This window comes from Nematolebias whitei, chromosome 19, assembly GCF_014905685.2.
Source record: "Nematolebias whitei isolate Nwh7 chromosome 19, NemWhi1, whole genome shotgun sequence".
Taxonomy (NCBI): domain Eukaryota; kingdom Metazoa; phylum Chordata; class Actinopteri; order Cyprinodontiformes; family Rivulidae; genus Nematolebias; species Nematolebias whitei.
This window is the reverse complement of record NC_056516.1, coordinates 29,050,515-29,068,257: the sequence shown is the minus strand read 5'-3', so window position 1 is coordinate 29,068,257 and position 17,743 is coordinate 29,050,515. Positions and strand designations below refer to the sequence as shown.

Here is a 17,743-nt window from a genome sequence, read left to right as displayed (position 1 = left end):
CACTAGTGAATAAAAAGCAAAAGGAGGAGAAGTGCTCCTATGTAACTAACTGGATGGCATCTACTCCTGGTGATAAACTGGGTGACCGGGTGGATTTCAACTACTTCCATTCTGGAGATGAGGAGGAGCACACAGTCCGTGAACAAAGTCTTTAAATAAATTCTAGTTTTGAGCGTTTCCATCGTGTCCCTGCACTGCGAGCGAGAGGCATTTGGCATTTTTATTTCACCATGAAGAGAAGCTGATATTGGCACTCGGGCAGGGTGCCGGGCTCCACCTGAGTCTGCCTCGTTGCATGAAGTTTGTGACCGCGGCAGCACCGTTCTTACAAAACAACAAAAATAAGACGCTGTTCCGAGTCTGTTAAGTGCCAAGTAGATGCTCAGTTCTCAAACGCTTTATTTCCAGTGGTGAGGCTCGGAATAATGGACAGCACACAACAACAAAAAATAATAAAATGGCGTCAAAGAGCAGGAAGCGGCGAGTCATGCAGTGATGTCAGAGAGACGACCGGTGAGAAGCTCCGTGTAAATAAAAATTAAAAAAGTGATGCAAAAACCGTTATGAAAAATGTTTCTGTGGTTTTGTCAAAATGCAAAAGGAAAACAAAATCACACTACAGGAGTCCATTCAAGCAAGAAGGCTTCTGTCCTTCTATTTGAGGGACAAAATCCAGCGGAGCTCTAAGCTCCTCCCCCAGCTCAGAACGTCAAACCCAAATTAATCGGTTTTAATTTTGACTTTGTGTTTGTTGGGAGAGCCCTGTAAGTCTGGGTGACATGGAGAGTAAAGCGGGACAGATTTGATGATAGTGTCACATGGCAGTGGGGTGGGGACAGTGGGGGCTAACAATGAGGGGGTGTTAAAGTGTTTAAACTTTACTGCGACTGCAGTTTATGTGGCCCAGGCGTCCAACCTCATGCGTTTTATGTTTCCCCCGTCCTGATCTGGTTCGTTCGACACCCTGAGGAGCTCGGCCCTGGTGCTGCCGGCTGTGCCGCCGCCGCCTGCAACGCCGCCGTCATCCCGATCGCTGCCTTCGAAGGAGCTGGCGTTGCTGCTCACGCTGTCCGCAGGAGAGCGGCCGGTCAGCGGCTCCAAGCACAACAGGGAGCTGGGATACTGCGGCTGAGCGGTCAGGATGGAACCACCTGCTGTGGAGGACGGCGTGGAAGAAGGAGGGAGAGGAGCAGGACAGGGGGTGCTGCGGTCCCGGCCGGGTGAGACGGGCTCCGACTTGATGCTCACGCTGGAGTTCGTGTTGACGGTCAGCATGGCGCCTTGAGGTATGTTGGTCACCGGCCTGAGAACGGGACCACAGAGACGGTAAGGAGCGGGAAGCGTACGTTATTTAACAAGCTCGCTCCAAGTCCAAGACAAAACCCAACATTACAGAGCACAGCACCGACAGAGAAAAGCCACACTTGAGATTTCAAAAAACACTTTTTTGAGCCTTTTAAAAGCAGAAGTAACACCCCAACTGCTCCCAAAGGATCAACAGATCAGCCGAAGAAGCATGAAATGACTGTTGTGTGACAGGGCGGTTTGCAGTGTCAGCTATGACATGAAGAAACAAACAAACAAACGAAAGTCTCAGGTTAGAAAAACAGCAGAAACCGGAAGTACGACGCTTTCCTGTTCGTGCATGCTCAGAGGGAGGCAGCCAAAGAAGCGCACAGACACACATGAAACAGGAAGTGTGATACAGTACCGGCCCAACCACTCATCTCTACCCAAGAGCAGGTTGGACGGAGAGCCAACACTGTGGGAAGAAAACAAAACGTTGGAGCCCAGAACCAAAGGGAACAGGTGAATTAGAAGGCATGTGAGGAGAAAAGTGAAAACATTATTGCAGGCAAGACACACCCCCCCCCCCCCCCCCCCCCCCCCCACCTACAAACAGCAATAATGTTCTTTGCATCCAAAAAAACAAGTTCTGCTTAAAGCACACCAACGAAAAAATGAATAAAATCAAAGATTTGCATTTACAAAAGAGAACTGTGAGGCCCCAAAGAACAAAACCCTGAAGAGAAGTAAAAGCAAAATAAAACACACTAATGTTTATGTTCAGCTCGGTACTGTCAGCAGAAATACATGCAGAATTAGCAGCCATCGTTTTTGTATATTTTTCACTTCAGCTGCACAAAACAAGGCTAAAGATTTAAGGAACTTGTGCAGTTTGATTATTTAAAACTTATTACCTGACTAAAACAAACAAAAAAATTAAATACCTTGAACAATAACGAGTCATTTACTGAGCAAAGTCCCTTTCAGACATGAGAGAGTAGCATTTTGTTTCGATTGTGTCGAGTCGTTCGTAACATTAATATTAACGCTTCTGTGTTCGCCTCATCGCAGACGGACCTACAGTTTATACGGTAGATGCAATATTTGCCTTTTGTGTGAGACCAGATGAGTCAAGAGTCCATTTTTTTCAAAAGATTGCCTTGTATCGCTGCAACGAATTACAGAAGCGAGTCAGGGCACGTTATAGACGAACCGACGGTGAATGGAAGCAGATAGATTTGTTTTTAAATGTTTAAGCTCATTTACCAGTCGCTGTGTGAATGAGCATGATTCTTATCGATTCTAGAAAAATGTGATTTTAATTTCACCGGATTAAAGAATCCACCGGCTGCAGCTCAACTGAAAAACTACACAAGTCTTCATCTTCTCATACCAACACGTTCCTGTATCAGTAAACTGTGCTAAACAACACAGCGGGGAAGTGAGTATCTGAAAATATTTATACAATCAATCAGTGATCAGAAGCTGCAGCTCATGTTGTATTAATGAGTAAAATGATACTGCAGCTAATTACTGTAGATGAAAACATGGAGAGGAACTATTTGGACAGTGCTGCTCTTCATTCATTTATTAATACAATCATCTTGTTCTAAACAGCTGATCATATATTAAGCCATCAGCAGTTCAGATTCGTGTTGATGCGTTACGGAAATCGACACTAGTTTGATCGCAGAAATGTTACAGAAAAGCACCACGGGGGAGAAATTCAGGCGTCTCTGACATTTTCAATCTCCATCAGATTGATACAAATCAGTTCATGTCTGAAAGGTTGTCAATTGTTTAACTGCGAGGAAAATATATCTTTATTCAAAGTTTAGGTTGCTCGGATGGTAAAATACTGGGAAGTGTAATAAAACGGAGGATTAAAGTAGTAGTGTAGTTTTATTACAAGTGTGTTATTGCTTAAATAAGTTGCATCACGGGCTGAGTTTGTAAATCAAATTTAAATAAAGAAACAAAACCACTACAATAAAAAGGCATTTCATAAAAACAAAGATATCAAAGATAAAGATTTTTCCACAATGATATGAATTGTGGAAAAATTAGGAATAATCTAGGTCCATACAGTTTATTGGACTAAACTTGACTTGTGAGTCTGAGTATTTTTTAAAGCTTGGTTACGGTCTCCTGTTCTGATGGGAGACACGCTGTTGCATTAGAGCAGGGGCGTCCAATCCTGGTCCTCGAGGGCCACTATCCTGCAGGTTTAACTCGTTTCCCTGCTCCAACACACCTGAGTCAGCGACTCTCCAAGTCCTGCAGAAGCCTGATAATCACAACTTGAAATTAGCTGCGTTAGAGCAGCGAAAGCTTTAAAACATGCAGGATAGTGGCCCTCGAGGACCAGGATTGAACACTCCTGCATTCCTTTAAGTGCAAAGCAGACAAAAAGCTCCCACTTCCACTCGCAGACAAGGTCATGACATGTCACACACACTATCAGTGGCTGTTCACCTCAGATTGGCTGCCAGACTGGACACTTGGCTAGACAGCTCGCTGCTCTGTTTGTCCACGCCCCACATGCTGTGGACGAGAGGAGAGAATAAACTTCAAGGAGCTTGGCTCAACCCCTTGGAGTGATTTAGTCACACTGATATTAAAAACAAAGCCACAAATCTAAAACTGCTGTGTTCATTAATAAACCGTGGTCAGGTCAGGAGGAGGGGGAAAGTGAATGCATCTGTTCCACTTTAATAAGAACGTTCTCATCTGCAGAAAATGACCACACGCAGTTTAAATTGCATTTAAATTAGAGGAAGTTATCAAACAGTGCTGAGAGGGACTTTGATTTAAAGGGAAAGTTCATTTGGGCTGAACTAATGTGTCCCTTTGAAGAGTGGGACACAGGTGTGAACGTCAAAGGACAAATAACGTCACACAGACTTCGACTTGAGCTTCACGCTTGAACAAAGTGACAAAAATGTTTTAAAACAAGAAAAATAAGCCATTTTTAAAAAAAAATTTAGAAGCTTTCAGTGAAAATATAAGCACAGGTCCTCATTTAACTTTAGATATTAGATTTATTTATTTCAATCGGACATTTCTTTTTTTAATCCATCTGATCGCTGTCCTCATAGTTGAGCACAAACTGCTACCATGAGGTACTGGTTTTCTGGGAAGCAAACAGCTCTACCATTACAGAATGTGATCATTTTGTAGCCCTTTCTTAAGCGCAATAAAGAAACAAAAAAGGTTTTATCTGAAATGACTGTTTTTGTGGTTTTAGTGTTTATCGCCACAGGACTTCCACCACAGGAAACAACTAGTTACAGTCTAATAATTTTGTTCAGTTGACAGGATAAAAACATTTACATTTATGCAAACATTATGTTATATTTCAAAGACAAAGAGCAAAACCTTTCCTTCCAAAAGTGTTTCTGCGAACCGAACCAACGGAAGCAAACTCTTCAGATAGATGCAATGAAAAGGCTGAGATGGTGATGCTGTTGAGCGACCGGTTCGCTAAAGAGGATGTAAAATGCTTGCATTTGAGGTCATGGTATGTAAATCATGCAAGCAACTGGGAAGGGTCAGTGTGTCAGCTTTAAGGATGTTATTTGAAGTCTTTCATCCTTTCATGCTGTATGCATGAGCAGCTCGCAGCCGAAGGGAAAACGAAGGAATGACTTACACCAAGTTGCTGAGTGATGCAAGATTGAGATGTTGCTGCTGTTGCGTTTGCTGCTGCTGCTGTGGCTGCGGTTGCTGGGAAACGGACTGTTGATGCCATGTGGACACACTGGTGGGCAACAAACCGCCAGGTGACGCCAGAGCATGCAGAGCGGTGATGTCAGCGCTGGTCAGCTGGTAATCTGAGGGAGGACGAATCATACAAATGTCACAACTTAAAACCTGCAACATTTCGGTTCCGGTAAGATCTCTCTCTGCGCGTGTTCATTTATCTGCAAAATATCTGATGAACCACTGGATGAGCTTTAATGACCTTTCAGAGAGCAACCACTTGATTTAACATTTGGAGTCAACCCAATTCAGCTAGTTGACCTTCTTAAGGCTACACAGAAGTTACTATAACGCAGCCAGGTTTGCAGATATTGAGCTAAAATTAGACGTGGTAGTAGTTGAGAGTCATTTCCAACATGTACTCTAAGAGCCAACGGATCGAGCAAGAGCTCCCAATACTGCTTGAGATTCAAAACCAGAAAAATGTCATCATTTCTCGACACAAGATGATCTTTGTTTAAATGTCTTTTATAAAAAGTGGTGATCCTTCAAGGCCTGTGATCTTATTAAAGGTTTTTATTTTGTTATTGATTATTCCCCTGAGTTCTTGCCTCACCTGTGTTGTACGCTGTGGGTATGGCGGAGAACGGCAGCCCCTGTGCCAGGAGACTTGGTGTGGCTACAGAAACCACCGGCGTGGTGAGCGTCTGTGCCACCTGAGCTCCAGCTGCCAGCCGCTGGGCGTTCTGCCAGAGAGGAACACAACATCTTAACACAAACCAGCTTACATAAGACTCGGGTCAGTACTTTTCTTCTGGACATGCTGGGAATGAGGAGGCGAACGTGGCTGGATTCGTAATGATGTCACACATCAAGTAAATCTCCGGATGTTCTTGATGGCATGCATCAAAAGTGTCTTTTGTGCTCTGCGTGAGGCATGTAGGAGAATTACATCAAAGGCACTTTATTCAACAGTGTACAAAGAGATACGTTTGATTCAAATTAAGCTCTAAGAAGTCCTAAATGCTGCCAAATCTGTGCAACTAAAAAGGAAAAACTAAGACTTCTTATTTCATGATGAGAGCAAACTGATAAAAATAAAACCTTTTACATCTTATGACAGAATTGTAATAATTTTATTTAAACAAAACACCACTAATATTTTAGCTGACTGGGCATCTAGGTGATTAATCTATATGTCTAATAAATTTTCTTTGTCAAAACAAGAGTACCAACCTTTAATTCACAAAACCTGGTGGAGCGTATAAAATTAAAAATTCATCCAAGTTTGATGGGGACTTATATTTAACCACAAAATAGTTCCAAATACCTTTTTAACAAATGTTACACAAGAATAAACTCTCCCCATCAGTAAAAACTCTCAACTTAAACTCTCTACAGTTTAAGCTTTTTAAATAAAACCATTCCTGCAGTTCCTTTATTCAGGAGTAAATCTCATTTTGTCTAATTTAACGATGACTTTGTCACATGAACTATCATTGGAGGACCAATAAAACCTTCTTTAAACATTTTTTTATTCTAAAACAAGGCAAGATGCTGAACGTTTGCATACAAACTGAACAATTTACAAGATGAAATACTTTCTCTAACACAGATGTGACAGACTTGATGCCACATGTGTGAAACCTATCATAAGTTGAACTGCAGTAAAGGTAAAAAGAAAATTGGGATTCTTTTTAGGAGAAAAAAATATATATAAAATTTTTAACATAAAAGGCCAAAGATATAATAATTCATTGCTGGAATTACTTTCATGTGTGAAAAGAAACATCCATCAAGAATTGTGAATAATGCTAATTGTACAAAGGGAGAAGCGACGGAGCAGAGAGGGGCGAGATTCAATTATCTGCCTCTGAAGAGAGGAGGGGCGGCGAGGTGAGAGTGATGAAAATTAATCACCTTCCTCCAGAAAATGAGAATCCTGCCTGTCAACGTCGAGAAAAATCGTGCAAAAGAGGGAAACAACCACCAGCAGCAGAGAGCTGAAGCCATTACCCTTCTTTCAAAATAAAGAAAACATTCATCTTAGATTTTAATTAGGAATTCTATCATAGAATTATTTATTGTTGGGAACAAACGGCACTTTTGTGTGCTCCATGGCAAATATTTTGGTTTTATTTTGTTCCCCAGATGAAATATTTGTATGCATATATTGTTTTTTACCATTAACAAAAGCCATAATCTCATTACTTATTATCATTATTATATGATTATCTTGGAATAAAACGAGTACATATTGGCAAAAGATTTTAACCAGTTCTCATCCAGTGAAGACTTAAAAAAATGGATTGAAGGCAAAACCCTACAATGTGTTTTAAAAAGTCAGGTTTTCTTTGAAATTTAGTTTTTATGTCTTTTTTTTTTGTATTACATTGTTAGGCCTTTTGAGTTTCACTTGTGTTTGAAAAAGTGTGATATAAAAATGTTTAGTATGACAATCCTGATATTTGTTTTATCCGAATGAGTTTATTAAAATTCCACAAAATGATGTTAGCTTTTAAAAAAAAAAAGGCACAAAAATGCCAAACCTTAAAATATTTGTTTAAAGCACAAGTTTTGAAGATGAACCTAATCAGTTTCATTCTCCTGACATCATAATATTCTTGTTGGTTTTATCTCAAGTCCACAACCAAAAGAACCCTGCTAATACAATAATCTAACCTTTAAACCCATCATTTCACTCATCGTGTCATTTTACTGTACATCAAAATGCATTACAAAGTTAATACAAACAAATTAAGTGAGAAATAAATAAGCGAGTTTAATGCCTTTAATGTAATTCCAGGGATTTTTTTAAAAACTCAACCTTTTAGGTGAATGGTGGAGATGAGTGTATGCGAGTGTGTGAGCAAACAAGAAACATGCTCTGTGGTGTTTTTGCACCACAATGCAGTGTGAGAAACACCCATGCTTCAGATACCATCATACAGAACGATGAAGTGGGCCTGGTTCAAACCTGAAGGGGGTGGGGGGTTTTGCTCACAGACGGTTCTGAAAACGCACCATGTACATATTAATGTACACTCATTATCCCTAAAACCTCCATGATTGTGACGTGAAGGCTGAAGAAATGCTGGAACGACACACTCATGAGTCCTGAACCACATGCACTCAGGTGGGGGGCACAAACTCAAGACCATCCCAGGAAATGTCAGTGAGGTGAGCAACAAAAAACCCTGCAGAGTTCTGAATCCATGCTAAGAATGTGTGGACCGGCAGCAACTCATGCGAGTGACTAAAGTGGGAGAAAATCACCTCGTTTACCAATTCCAGCTCCTCCTCTGTCTGCAAAAGGTGGTAACAGAGAGGGTTATAACTCTGAAATAGCTGTGGAAATGTATGTGAAAAGCCCCAACTTCCATATCTGCATCACTTTAACTACAGATGGTTAAGAGCTTCTCCTCAGATTTGGATCATACATTAATCTTTTTGATTCTAGGAAACAGTTGTAATCAGAACTGTAACACCATTTATTTACCCCAGTACGAGTTGGATGATTCACTACAACTTTACCAGATCAAATATTGAAATGATGGTCAAGTGCAAAGAAAAAAAATAGCTCAAAATCCCTGAAACTTGAAAAAATAATGTCAGCCATCCAACAAATTGTTTGTTTTGTTGATCGTTTCTTTGTCCTAACACTATTTATTGGCAATAACTCTTATATTGTTAAATGGAGCTACATTTGTTATAAAAAAAAATCTGAGTTGAGCAGCAAAGATCAAAATGTGGTGACGCCAATGAAAATCGTGACAAACCATCTCTGCTGATGCCAAACATCTTATTCTGCTACTGACTTTTATTTTGAGCTTCTGGTACCTCAGGTGTTGACAGTCAGGTGTGGCGTCTGACAGTGAGCAACCAGTGGCAATCTCATATCTCCACAGTCTGGGACTGATTTTTATCCTCCAAGACAGCAACGCTCACACCCACAGAGTGGTGTTCATCAAACGACCTCCAGAATTTGGAAGTGGAGAAGATGGAATGGACTGCCTGCAGTCCTGACCTCAACATTATTTTACACCTGTGGAATGAACTCAGGTGGGCTGTTCATTCCAGAGTGACCAGTAAAACCATACTGGCTGACAAGCAACATTGTTGAAAAATAAAAATAACATTGACCTTTTTACAGGTACTAATGCACATACAGTCAGTACTTTGTGATGCATTGTGGTCTAGATATATTCATGCTTACTTCCGGTTCTTTGAAACACTCTTTGAAACACTCTTTGACTAAACGGTGTTCATATTTACCCATGTTCCAGCTGTGCTCTGCCATCATTTCAACATCTGGCAACATTGCACAATGAGGACATTTCGCTATCGCAACATAAAATACCAATAAAACTAATTTACAAATATGTTTGTATATAAAGTTTAACAAAAAACAAGCGTAAAGGACCAAAAGCCTAAAGCTGAACGCCAAGGAAGTAGCAATGAATGTAATGGGGCATGTGGTGCATGGGTTTATGTATGCACACACCAGTACTCATAAAAAGATCAATTCCACAGCAGTGTGTGACCCAGATGGTGAGCAGCAGGAGGAGATACCAGGCTGTTGTGGCTGTGTATGGTTCTTCCACATGCTATTGGGGCCCGTTTGCTAAATTAATAAATTGTTAAATTGAAAATATGCCTCGTTTCTTCAAATTTAAATCATGTAGTTCAATATAGAGTTGGATTTGGGCCCAAAAATCCGACCCCAGCCCGTAGCCATCATTTCCGAACTCCACCCCACCCGATGAATTAACAGTAATTACAGGTCCGAACCTGAACACCCCCCCGCCCCACACACACACACACGCACATGTTTAATTAAGCTTTGCCTGCTTATAGCCTATAATTAATGGTTGGCGGACACGTGTGGCTGAATAAAAGGGGCAGAAGATCGGGGATGTTTGTCCTTTAATGGCCGTCAAAGCGCATTAAATCCCTGCTTCTGCCTGCATTCTGCATTATTCAGACACGGACCCTGCTCTGACATGTCTGCTTTGGGATCTCATGGCAGTAGTCCCATCTGAAACTTAACTGAACTTTTTTTTTTTTTTTACCTCTTTCAAGACTGGTCAGTGCTCAGTCAAATGGCCACGTGCAGCTGGTGATTGTATGGCAAACCATGTTGCCATATAATTGGATCGTCAGTTGCGTGCGTCCGCTGACGCAATCAAAATCCCGACACCGACCCGGTCCGCCCATCCAGCACATTATTATGGCCCATCTCGGCCCAGCCCAAATTCAGCTTCAGGCTCGGGTTAAAAATAAAAGCTCTAGTTCAATAAACAAAACGAAACAAGAGGCAACAGCAGAAGCACAGAATAGTTGGTTGGCAAGAACAGAAAAAATGGCAAGTTTTTCATGGGTTCAACGCTCGCACTCAACTCTGCCGCTCAAGCCACAAATACATTTTCTTAGCGAATGTGGCGGCACCATTTAAGAGTAAATAAAAAGGCTTTCTATCTGTGTATGATTTATTGCCAAGAAGCATCGTTACAACTGAGAAACAAACACATTTAATTAATTATGTATGTTTATGTCCATCTTTACATTCTCCTGAGAGGGACTTTGTGTTTTATCTGTGTCACTGCTTTGTTGTGCTCATTTTCTTTTTCCTAAGACAACTAAACCTTCTTTTAATAATTGCGGGAAGTTATTTGCATCGTGTCATACTTTTAATGGTCAAAATGTTAAGTAAATGCACCCAGACAGTGTAAGTTGGGTTTTGCTGGTCTCACCATCTGCATGAGGCTCTTTCCTCCCTGTGAGGTGATGACTCGGAGATCTGGCTTACGGCTGTTGATCTGCGGGCTGGGAGGTGGGGGTGGAGACTTGGCCGGAACTACTTTCCCCAGACTGTTGCTGTTGGAGACTGTGAGCAGACCTGGGGAGGCCCTGGCACTGGTGTATCCATTAGCTGCAGGGGAGACGGAGGTACGAAGGTACGAATGAACGGAGATCGATGGCAAAAATCAAACAGGTGAATTCACACAGACAAGTTGTGTTACAAAATCTTTCAAATGGCTATTCTACTCTGAGAAGGAATAACTTAATGTTCTGTCAATATCAGAAACAAAAAAAAACGCTTTTCTATGTAGTCAGGAAAAAACACTAAGACTTGACACGGTGCAGTTTTATTTCCTCAAATAAACCAAGTCCTCTTCAGACCTTTTACTAGCATGCATACTGGCTCAGTCACAAATGAACCGCTTCAGGTCCAGCGGTTCACACCTGGCATTCAAATGTGTCTGGAGCAATCAGATCTCAGGTACCCGCTCTAACACGTGATTAAGTGTGTCACGACAACACTTAGTGTGCTGTCAGTGAGCAGCAAACACAAACAAACTCGAGTTGCCCCTTCGCCAAAACGACTCTTTATAAAGTTAATTATCTAACTGATGCAATATGAGGAAAGTAAAGGCGCTTGAAATGATAAAACGATAAATGAGGCATATGAAATGTGAAAGCAATAACTGTGCTGTGACTGTGTCCGTCAACGTTTGTGACATAAACTGCAGAGCAAATTTTACTACACAGAGACCACGGTAGGTTCAATCAGATTTAAAAACAACCAGAACACGCTTTAAACTAGAGATCACAACATCCTGGTAATGCACTGACTGATAAAGTCCTGATAAAATGAGAGATTTATTTTGAGGGAGACATTCAGGTAATAGTTCGACTGCTTGCGTGGGGTCACACCAGGTGTCCTACAGCATTTCTTGGGATGGTTTGTGTAAACTACTATCAAACTAATGTGGAGAAAACATCTCCAGACCTCATTTAAAAGTGGTCCTGGTAAATAAATGGTGTACTGAGAGCGTTCAGGCCAATATTTTGCATCATCCAAGTGCTATCAGGATGGATGTTAGTGTCAGGTCTGAACAGGGTCTTTCTGATACCTAAATGTTCTGTAATATAAAAAGCATTTGCAACCTGAGTGTTTTAGAAAATGATTACTTTTTACTAATAATGGAAGATAAAATAAATATGTGAATGCATTCAAGCAACTTAAAGAATAAAGGTGTGCTTTAATGTCGAACTCTCATTTGTCGCTTTGTTACAATTAGCATCCCTAGACTGATGCAAGGTACGATGACGAACAGTGCAGAAGGAAAAATAAATACTTCAGTATAGGTCAGATCACACAACTATTTGGTTTAAAACAGTGAATATGACTAAACAAATAAAGCTTGAGTTATTAAAAAAATGTTTGACACTACTCACGGACTGGACTCGGACATCCTCCGTTTGAATTATCCAGGTCCCCTCCAAGAAGAGCGCCTATCGTAAAAATGAAAAGACAAGTTGTGAAATTTTGGCCAGTCATCAGTCATAAACTAAATTCTGTTAATTAAAACTACAGGTTTAGTTTTTTATTTCAACTAAAATCATCAACTCAATATTTTTGCTTCATCAACTGAATTTAGATGGCCATTAGTATCCCCAGATTTCAGCAAATCCAAGTTTGCATCATATTCTGTGTATATACTGTAGATAAATAAACTAAATAGTTGTATCATTTGTACATGGGTAATTCAGGTACCCAGGTTTCTAATCATGTGTTTGTGTGAACAAAAGTACCATACATATCAGAATATTCTTTTTTTTTTTTTATCGGAGTCCTTCAAGTTGCAAAAAAGGTTCCTCGAAAGCAGAACACGGACAAATTTATAGTTTAGTGTTAACAATGCAGGTATCAATTATTATTCACAATAGCACTATTCCCCCACAGCACGCATTCTCATTTTGCACCTATAAGCCCAACACAGAAGTTGTTCTGTTACATGGACTGAGACCAGTCTGCGGCACTGTCAAAGTATGAGTTGTTACATAGAGGAAGGAAATCCAGTGCTTAATTTGTAAATCGGGAGGTCCTAAAAAAATACATTTCTGTTATAGTGAATCAACAGGAAGAAAGAGACAAATAATTCACATACAGCTTGGAGAAGTTGAAACAGACAGAACAATCAAAGTGTTTATGTGTCGAAACACATTTGGAAGCTTTAACTTAGTTAATAACCATCTGTTGTCAGCGTGAGCGAAGTTAGTTTCACTTCACGTATCTCTCGTCTCTTCCGCTGCCCGCGTTTGTCCGTTTCACCGCAACACACCCACACAGAAACAAACAGGGGATCAAAACAGGCTGACAAGAACAAAATGACAACAAGGAGCTGAAATAGAGTTTCAGCTCTCTCAGGAGAGCTTCACGCTGTATGATGATGGGTTAAAAATGAAGAAAAACAAACACTATGATGAGTGAAACATAAAAACCCAGTAATCACAGCCTGCAGACCAACAGTTAGCATAGATGCTAACTTAAGTATTAAGGTGTTTGTTGTGGTTTTGTGACCGCAGCACCTAACAGCAGTTCATATGAACTACAATGATAGAAACAAATCTGACTTCAAACAGATAAATGTAAAAGCAAACATTTGAATTAAATTAGGAAAGTTTTTGCACTTTCTGCTGAGTTGCTCACCTGCACTGGCTGGTCGCTGTGGCAACCCAGGAGACACTGTATTTCTCTGAAGAGCCGGTTGCTGTGGCGATAGGAGGTGGGTATCTGTGAGCGGTGACGATGTGACATAGGAGGTAGTTACCAGTGCATTGCCAGGATTAGTAAATTGCAGCGTGCCCTGATTGGTCGCCTGGACCGTGACCGGCATGGAGAATGTCTGATGTGGAGCAGCCGCCTGCTACAAGATCACAAGAAAAAAATAAAATAAACCTATTTGTAGTTAGCTAACTCTGAAACAGTTCAAACCAAAAAACACCTTTTCCATGGATCTTTAAACTTTAAATAGCTGCTAACATTTTCCGAGTTAAGTACAATGTAATAAAAAAGATGGGCATGTAGTGATACATAAAATGAGCTATGCGAGCGTAATAAAACATAATAAAAAGCCATTTCTAGTATTGACAAAGATATAGGCATCAACTACACATTTATTTTCTGTGGTTAATGTAGTTGAACAAGCCGCGTATTGTAAATATCTAAAAATGAGTGAATATTTTTAGCAAGTTGTTGTAAAAGTGAAGAAAAAATCACATTAAAAATCAAACCAGTAAATAAAAGTTGTAACAAAATATGTAGTCTAATGTGTCAGCAACAGTATACTGTTGATAAGGTTTCTTTTTTAACTCAAAGTACAAAAAGTAAATATGTTTGTATTTTTTTAGCAGTTCCTTGTGAGCGGTTTAGGGTAAAACAACAATACCGGACTCATTTTTGACTAGGATGTCATTAAAGGGAGAACTCTGTGTGCGATAAGAAACATCTTCAGTTTAAAGCTCTTACTCCGTAGCGTTTGAAGAGAACATCCAGGTCCTCTGTGGTCTTACGAAACTTGTCATCATTAAGAGGAATTTGATCGATCGAGTCTTCGCCGTCCGGCTCTGGACTGTCGCATCCGTTGAAACCTTTCTTTCTTAAAGTCTAACGAAGTAAATCACACACAAGACAAAAAAAAGTGTTATTTACATCAGTATAGTTTTAGTAATGTTGTACTTCATGCATTCTTAGACCCCACTGAGGCTTAATTAAGAGCTGCTTCATGTTTACAATGAACATTTTTCATTTAAAGTTAGCTACAACTTTAAAAGCACAACACATTAAGTAATTAAAGAACTGCTTTTGTTGGAGAAACAAAGTATTTGAACCAACTTCTCTGAAGTCTAGTTGTAGGAAAATTTCATTTTTAATCCCACAGAAACAAACTAAATGAAACAAAACGCTCAGAAATCTATTTTATCAGATACACAAAACAGGAAAAAATTATTTCCGTGAACACGTTCAGGATTTTCAAGTTTATTTTTAGGTACACTCTGCCCTAAAAGTAACAAGTTTGGTGAAACTGGGGCGTACAGTTTCAGCTTTTATTAAAAAAAGAAAATTGTAAGTTAAATACAGCCGGATGTGTTTGTGTTAGCTGGTTAAACAAAATCTAAAAGTCAGTTAGGTGATAACAGATGGTATGAAAGTGTTTATAATCTTCTATGATCAACACAGACTTTAATCTTCAGGGTTTTGGGTCTTTCACATAAGAAGGAGATACTTTTAATTTTATTTTTTGCTTCTTGTTCCCTGAAATGCAACAATGGCCATCTGAGGACATTTTTTAAAACACGTTGCTCCAACAAAATTAAGACCAAAAAAAAAAAAAGTTTATTAGAAAAACAATCTTTGATGTAGCACAAGACTTATTTATGTCAAAAGCTTTACATATTTCTGAATTTTAAACTTCAGAAAAAGAGCAATTCGCTCTGACTGTCACAAATGAGCAAGTTTGGGTAGTATTATAAAAACTGCATAAAATGTGGTCAATTAAATTTTTTGTTGGTCCCTAATTAAAGACTTGGATCTAAGAGACTTATTTGCAACAAAAAAACCTTTATAAAAACATGATTTATAGACCATTTTGCATCAATAACCAAACAGTTACCGTGGCCAAACTGTGGCAGAATTATCTAAAAATTTGAGTTTAAAACCCTCTGATCACAAAGTTTTTTTTTAATCAAGGTCAAAATCTAAGTTCAATCAACTATTTATTAAATTAAAACCCTAAGCTGTGTAACTGATTGGTGCTTAAATCTGACAGTCCATCTAAATATGACTGAATAAACAACTTTCTATTAGATTTTTACCAATCTGATTATTTATTAATATGGTAATACTTTTAAAATGTTTAGTTTTCAGCACTACTCAGTTTTTAGCACAATTTTTCTTTCATTGACATTAACATGACAAGTTGAATTTGCTAAAGGGTGTTTGTTTTGGTACAGATGTTTGCATTTATTTTATCTAAAGCTAGACATGAACTCCTCCAGAGGATGTTATTGTTTTCACGGTGGCTTTAATGGGTAAAAAAAGACATTTGTAACAACTCTGACTTTAGGTTCAACATATCTGGCTCATCTTAGCAGCACAGCCTTCAGGTCAGCTCTCTGCCTGTTTTCTTGTAATCAAGCCCTGCAGATGTGGTCAGTTTACCTCAATGATGTCTGCGTTGGTCCGGCTCTCGTGCGGCTCGTTGTACTCGGTGTATTTGAGCAGGACCTTGTCCATATCAGTGCTGGCGTACTGGAACAGCTTGTTCGCGTGGTTGAAGATGATCAGGGCGATCTCACAGTCGCACAACACACTCAGCTCGTAGGCTTTCTTCATCAAGCCAAACTTTCTCTTTGTGAACGTCACCTGGGAAGAGGAAACAGTTTAAAGCAGAAACAAACAAAGTGATTTCTGTTGGACTGACTAAAGCTGGCCTGGCAGTGGAGTGATGCTGAGGAAAAGGGTTATATAGGATCTTTGGTCCCACACAGACCGTTGCATGTATAAACTCTAACAGACTGACAGATTAGATAATAAAGGCAAATTTTTTTATTTTGTTTTGTTTTTTTTGATAATGAACAGCAGTACTGAGTCAGTTTTTAGTCAACACATCCTTTGTTTTGTCATAATCATTTGGCAATAATTATTACAGAAATGAAGCAAACTTTAAACTCTTCGGTTTAAGGTAAGCAGTTCTAACTTATTTTCTATTGACATTTAATACATCATTTATTAAATTTATTTTATTTATCCTATTTTGATGTTATCAGCTGGTTATATTTTAGCTTTGATTCTCTAAAGATTAACTTTAATCAAGCTTAAAAACTGTATAAAATATGACATTTATTTATATGGCTTACAAAAAAAGGTTGAGCAGCAGTAGATTTTCACTTTCACAGTTTCTTTAGGAATTAAGGGATAGATTTTTGCAAGACCATCATTGTGTTGAACAGTTTATTATATATTTATGTATCAATCATTGTTATTGTGATAACAAACGTCAAAATCTCTCAGGTTTACAATGACCAGCCTCAAAACATCTACAGTAATTCATTGGTTTCAGATGGAATTAAAGTTTGTCTTTTGTCAATATGATATTTACGGAGTTTAGATGATTTTGTTTGCATGTTTATTAAATAAATTAGCAGAAATAATACACAAAAGAAAATTAACAATCTTACTGACAAAATAAACTAAACTACACATGCTCTCATGTTCTTTTAAGTGTTTGATGTCCAGACAAATTTGCAAGTGGGACACCTAGATTTGCACAGTCTTAATTGCTCCGAACTGCTGGGAAACTGCTGAAACAAGAGAAAAGAAAAGCATTTAACTTCCTGACAAAATACCTGAGAAAACAAACCAGAGCAAAGATTCTGGCTGTGACACTAAATCTATAAAAGAAGTGCTACCAATGCAGCGTTTTATGGGATTAGACTGTCTGCAAAATGACTAACGTAAATTGTGGAAACAAACAAACTAAGGGACTAAGACGATGTGGCGAACATATTCAGCGATTCCTTTTCAGCTTGTGGGTATAAAAACACCAAAAGACCAGTCTCATTCAGAGCCATTATTAATATGAATCAGGATGGTCAATTCATCAAGCGAGAATAAAAAGAAAACAGAAAAATATGCTGAAAAGGCTAACTGTCGAGCCAGAAATTATGTAGATTTAACATAAAGTCAGTCATAGATGTATTAATGCAGAGTGATGATCTCACCCTTGTGCAAAATGAGCACAAAAAGCCAACTAAATTATATTATTTTTGCACGCCAGCTGTAGTGTGCGTGTGCTTTGTATAGCCTATTAAACCTTTTTCTTGGGTGATCTTGCAAACAGAGGCTGCACAATGTGTTTAGGTTGTTAAAAACCTTTGTACGATTAAAAACACACACAAAAAATGC

General features: G+C 39.2%; 1 protein-coding gene across 1 annotated transcript in view; it reads right to left on the bottom strand.

Moving 5' to 3' along the window:
- Positions 1-748: 748 nt before the first annotated feature.
- LOC119425712 (myocyte-specific enhancer factor 2D homolog) overlaps positions 749-17,743 on the bottom strand; it is a 29,620-nt gene continuing 12,625 nt past the window's right edge. The window contains exons 3-13 of the mRNA XM_037693254.1: positions 15,998-16,201; positions 14,306-14,443; positions 13,487-13,703; positions 12,232-12,288; positions 10,743-10,921; positions 8,266-8,295; positions 5,606-5,735; positions 4,940-5,120; positions 3,763-3,831; positions 1,712-1,762; positions 749-1,303 (exon numbers count right to left, since the gene is read on the bottom strand). Of these exons, the coding sequence (XP_037549182.1) occupies positions 895-1,303; positions 1,712-1,762; positions 3,763-3,831; positions 4,940-5,120; positions 5,606-5,735; positions 8,266-8,295; positions 10,743-10,921; positions 12,232-12,288; positions 13,487-13,703; positions 14,306-14,443; positions 15,998-16,201 (1,665 nt within the window). The 3' untranslated portion in view covers positions 749-894. The remainder of the gene's footprint in view (positions 1,304-1,711; positions 1,763-3,762; positions 3,832-4,939; positions 5,121-5,605; positions 5,736-8,265; positions 8,296-10,742; positions 10,922-12,231; positions 12,289-13,486; positions 13,704-14,305; positions 14,444-15,997; positions 16,202-17,743) is intronic.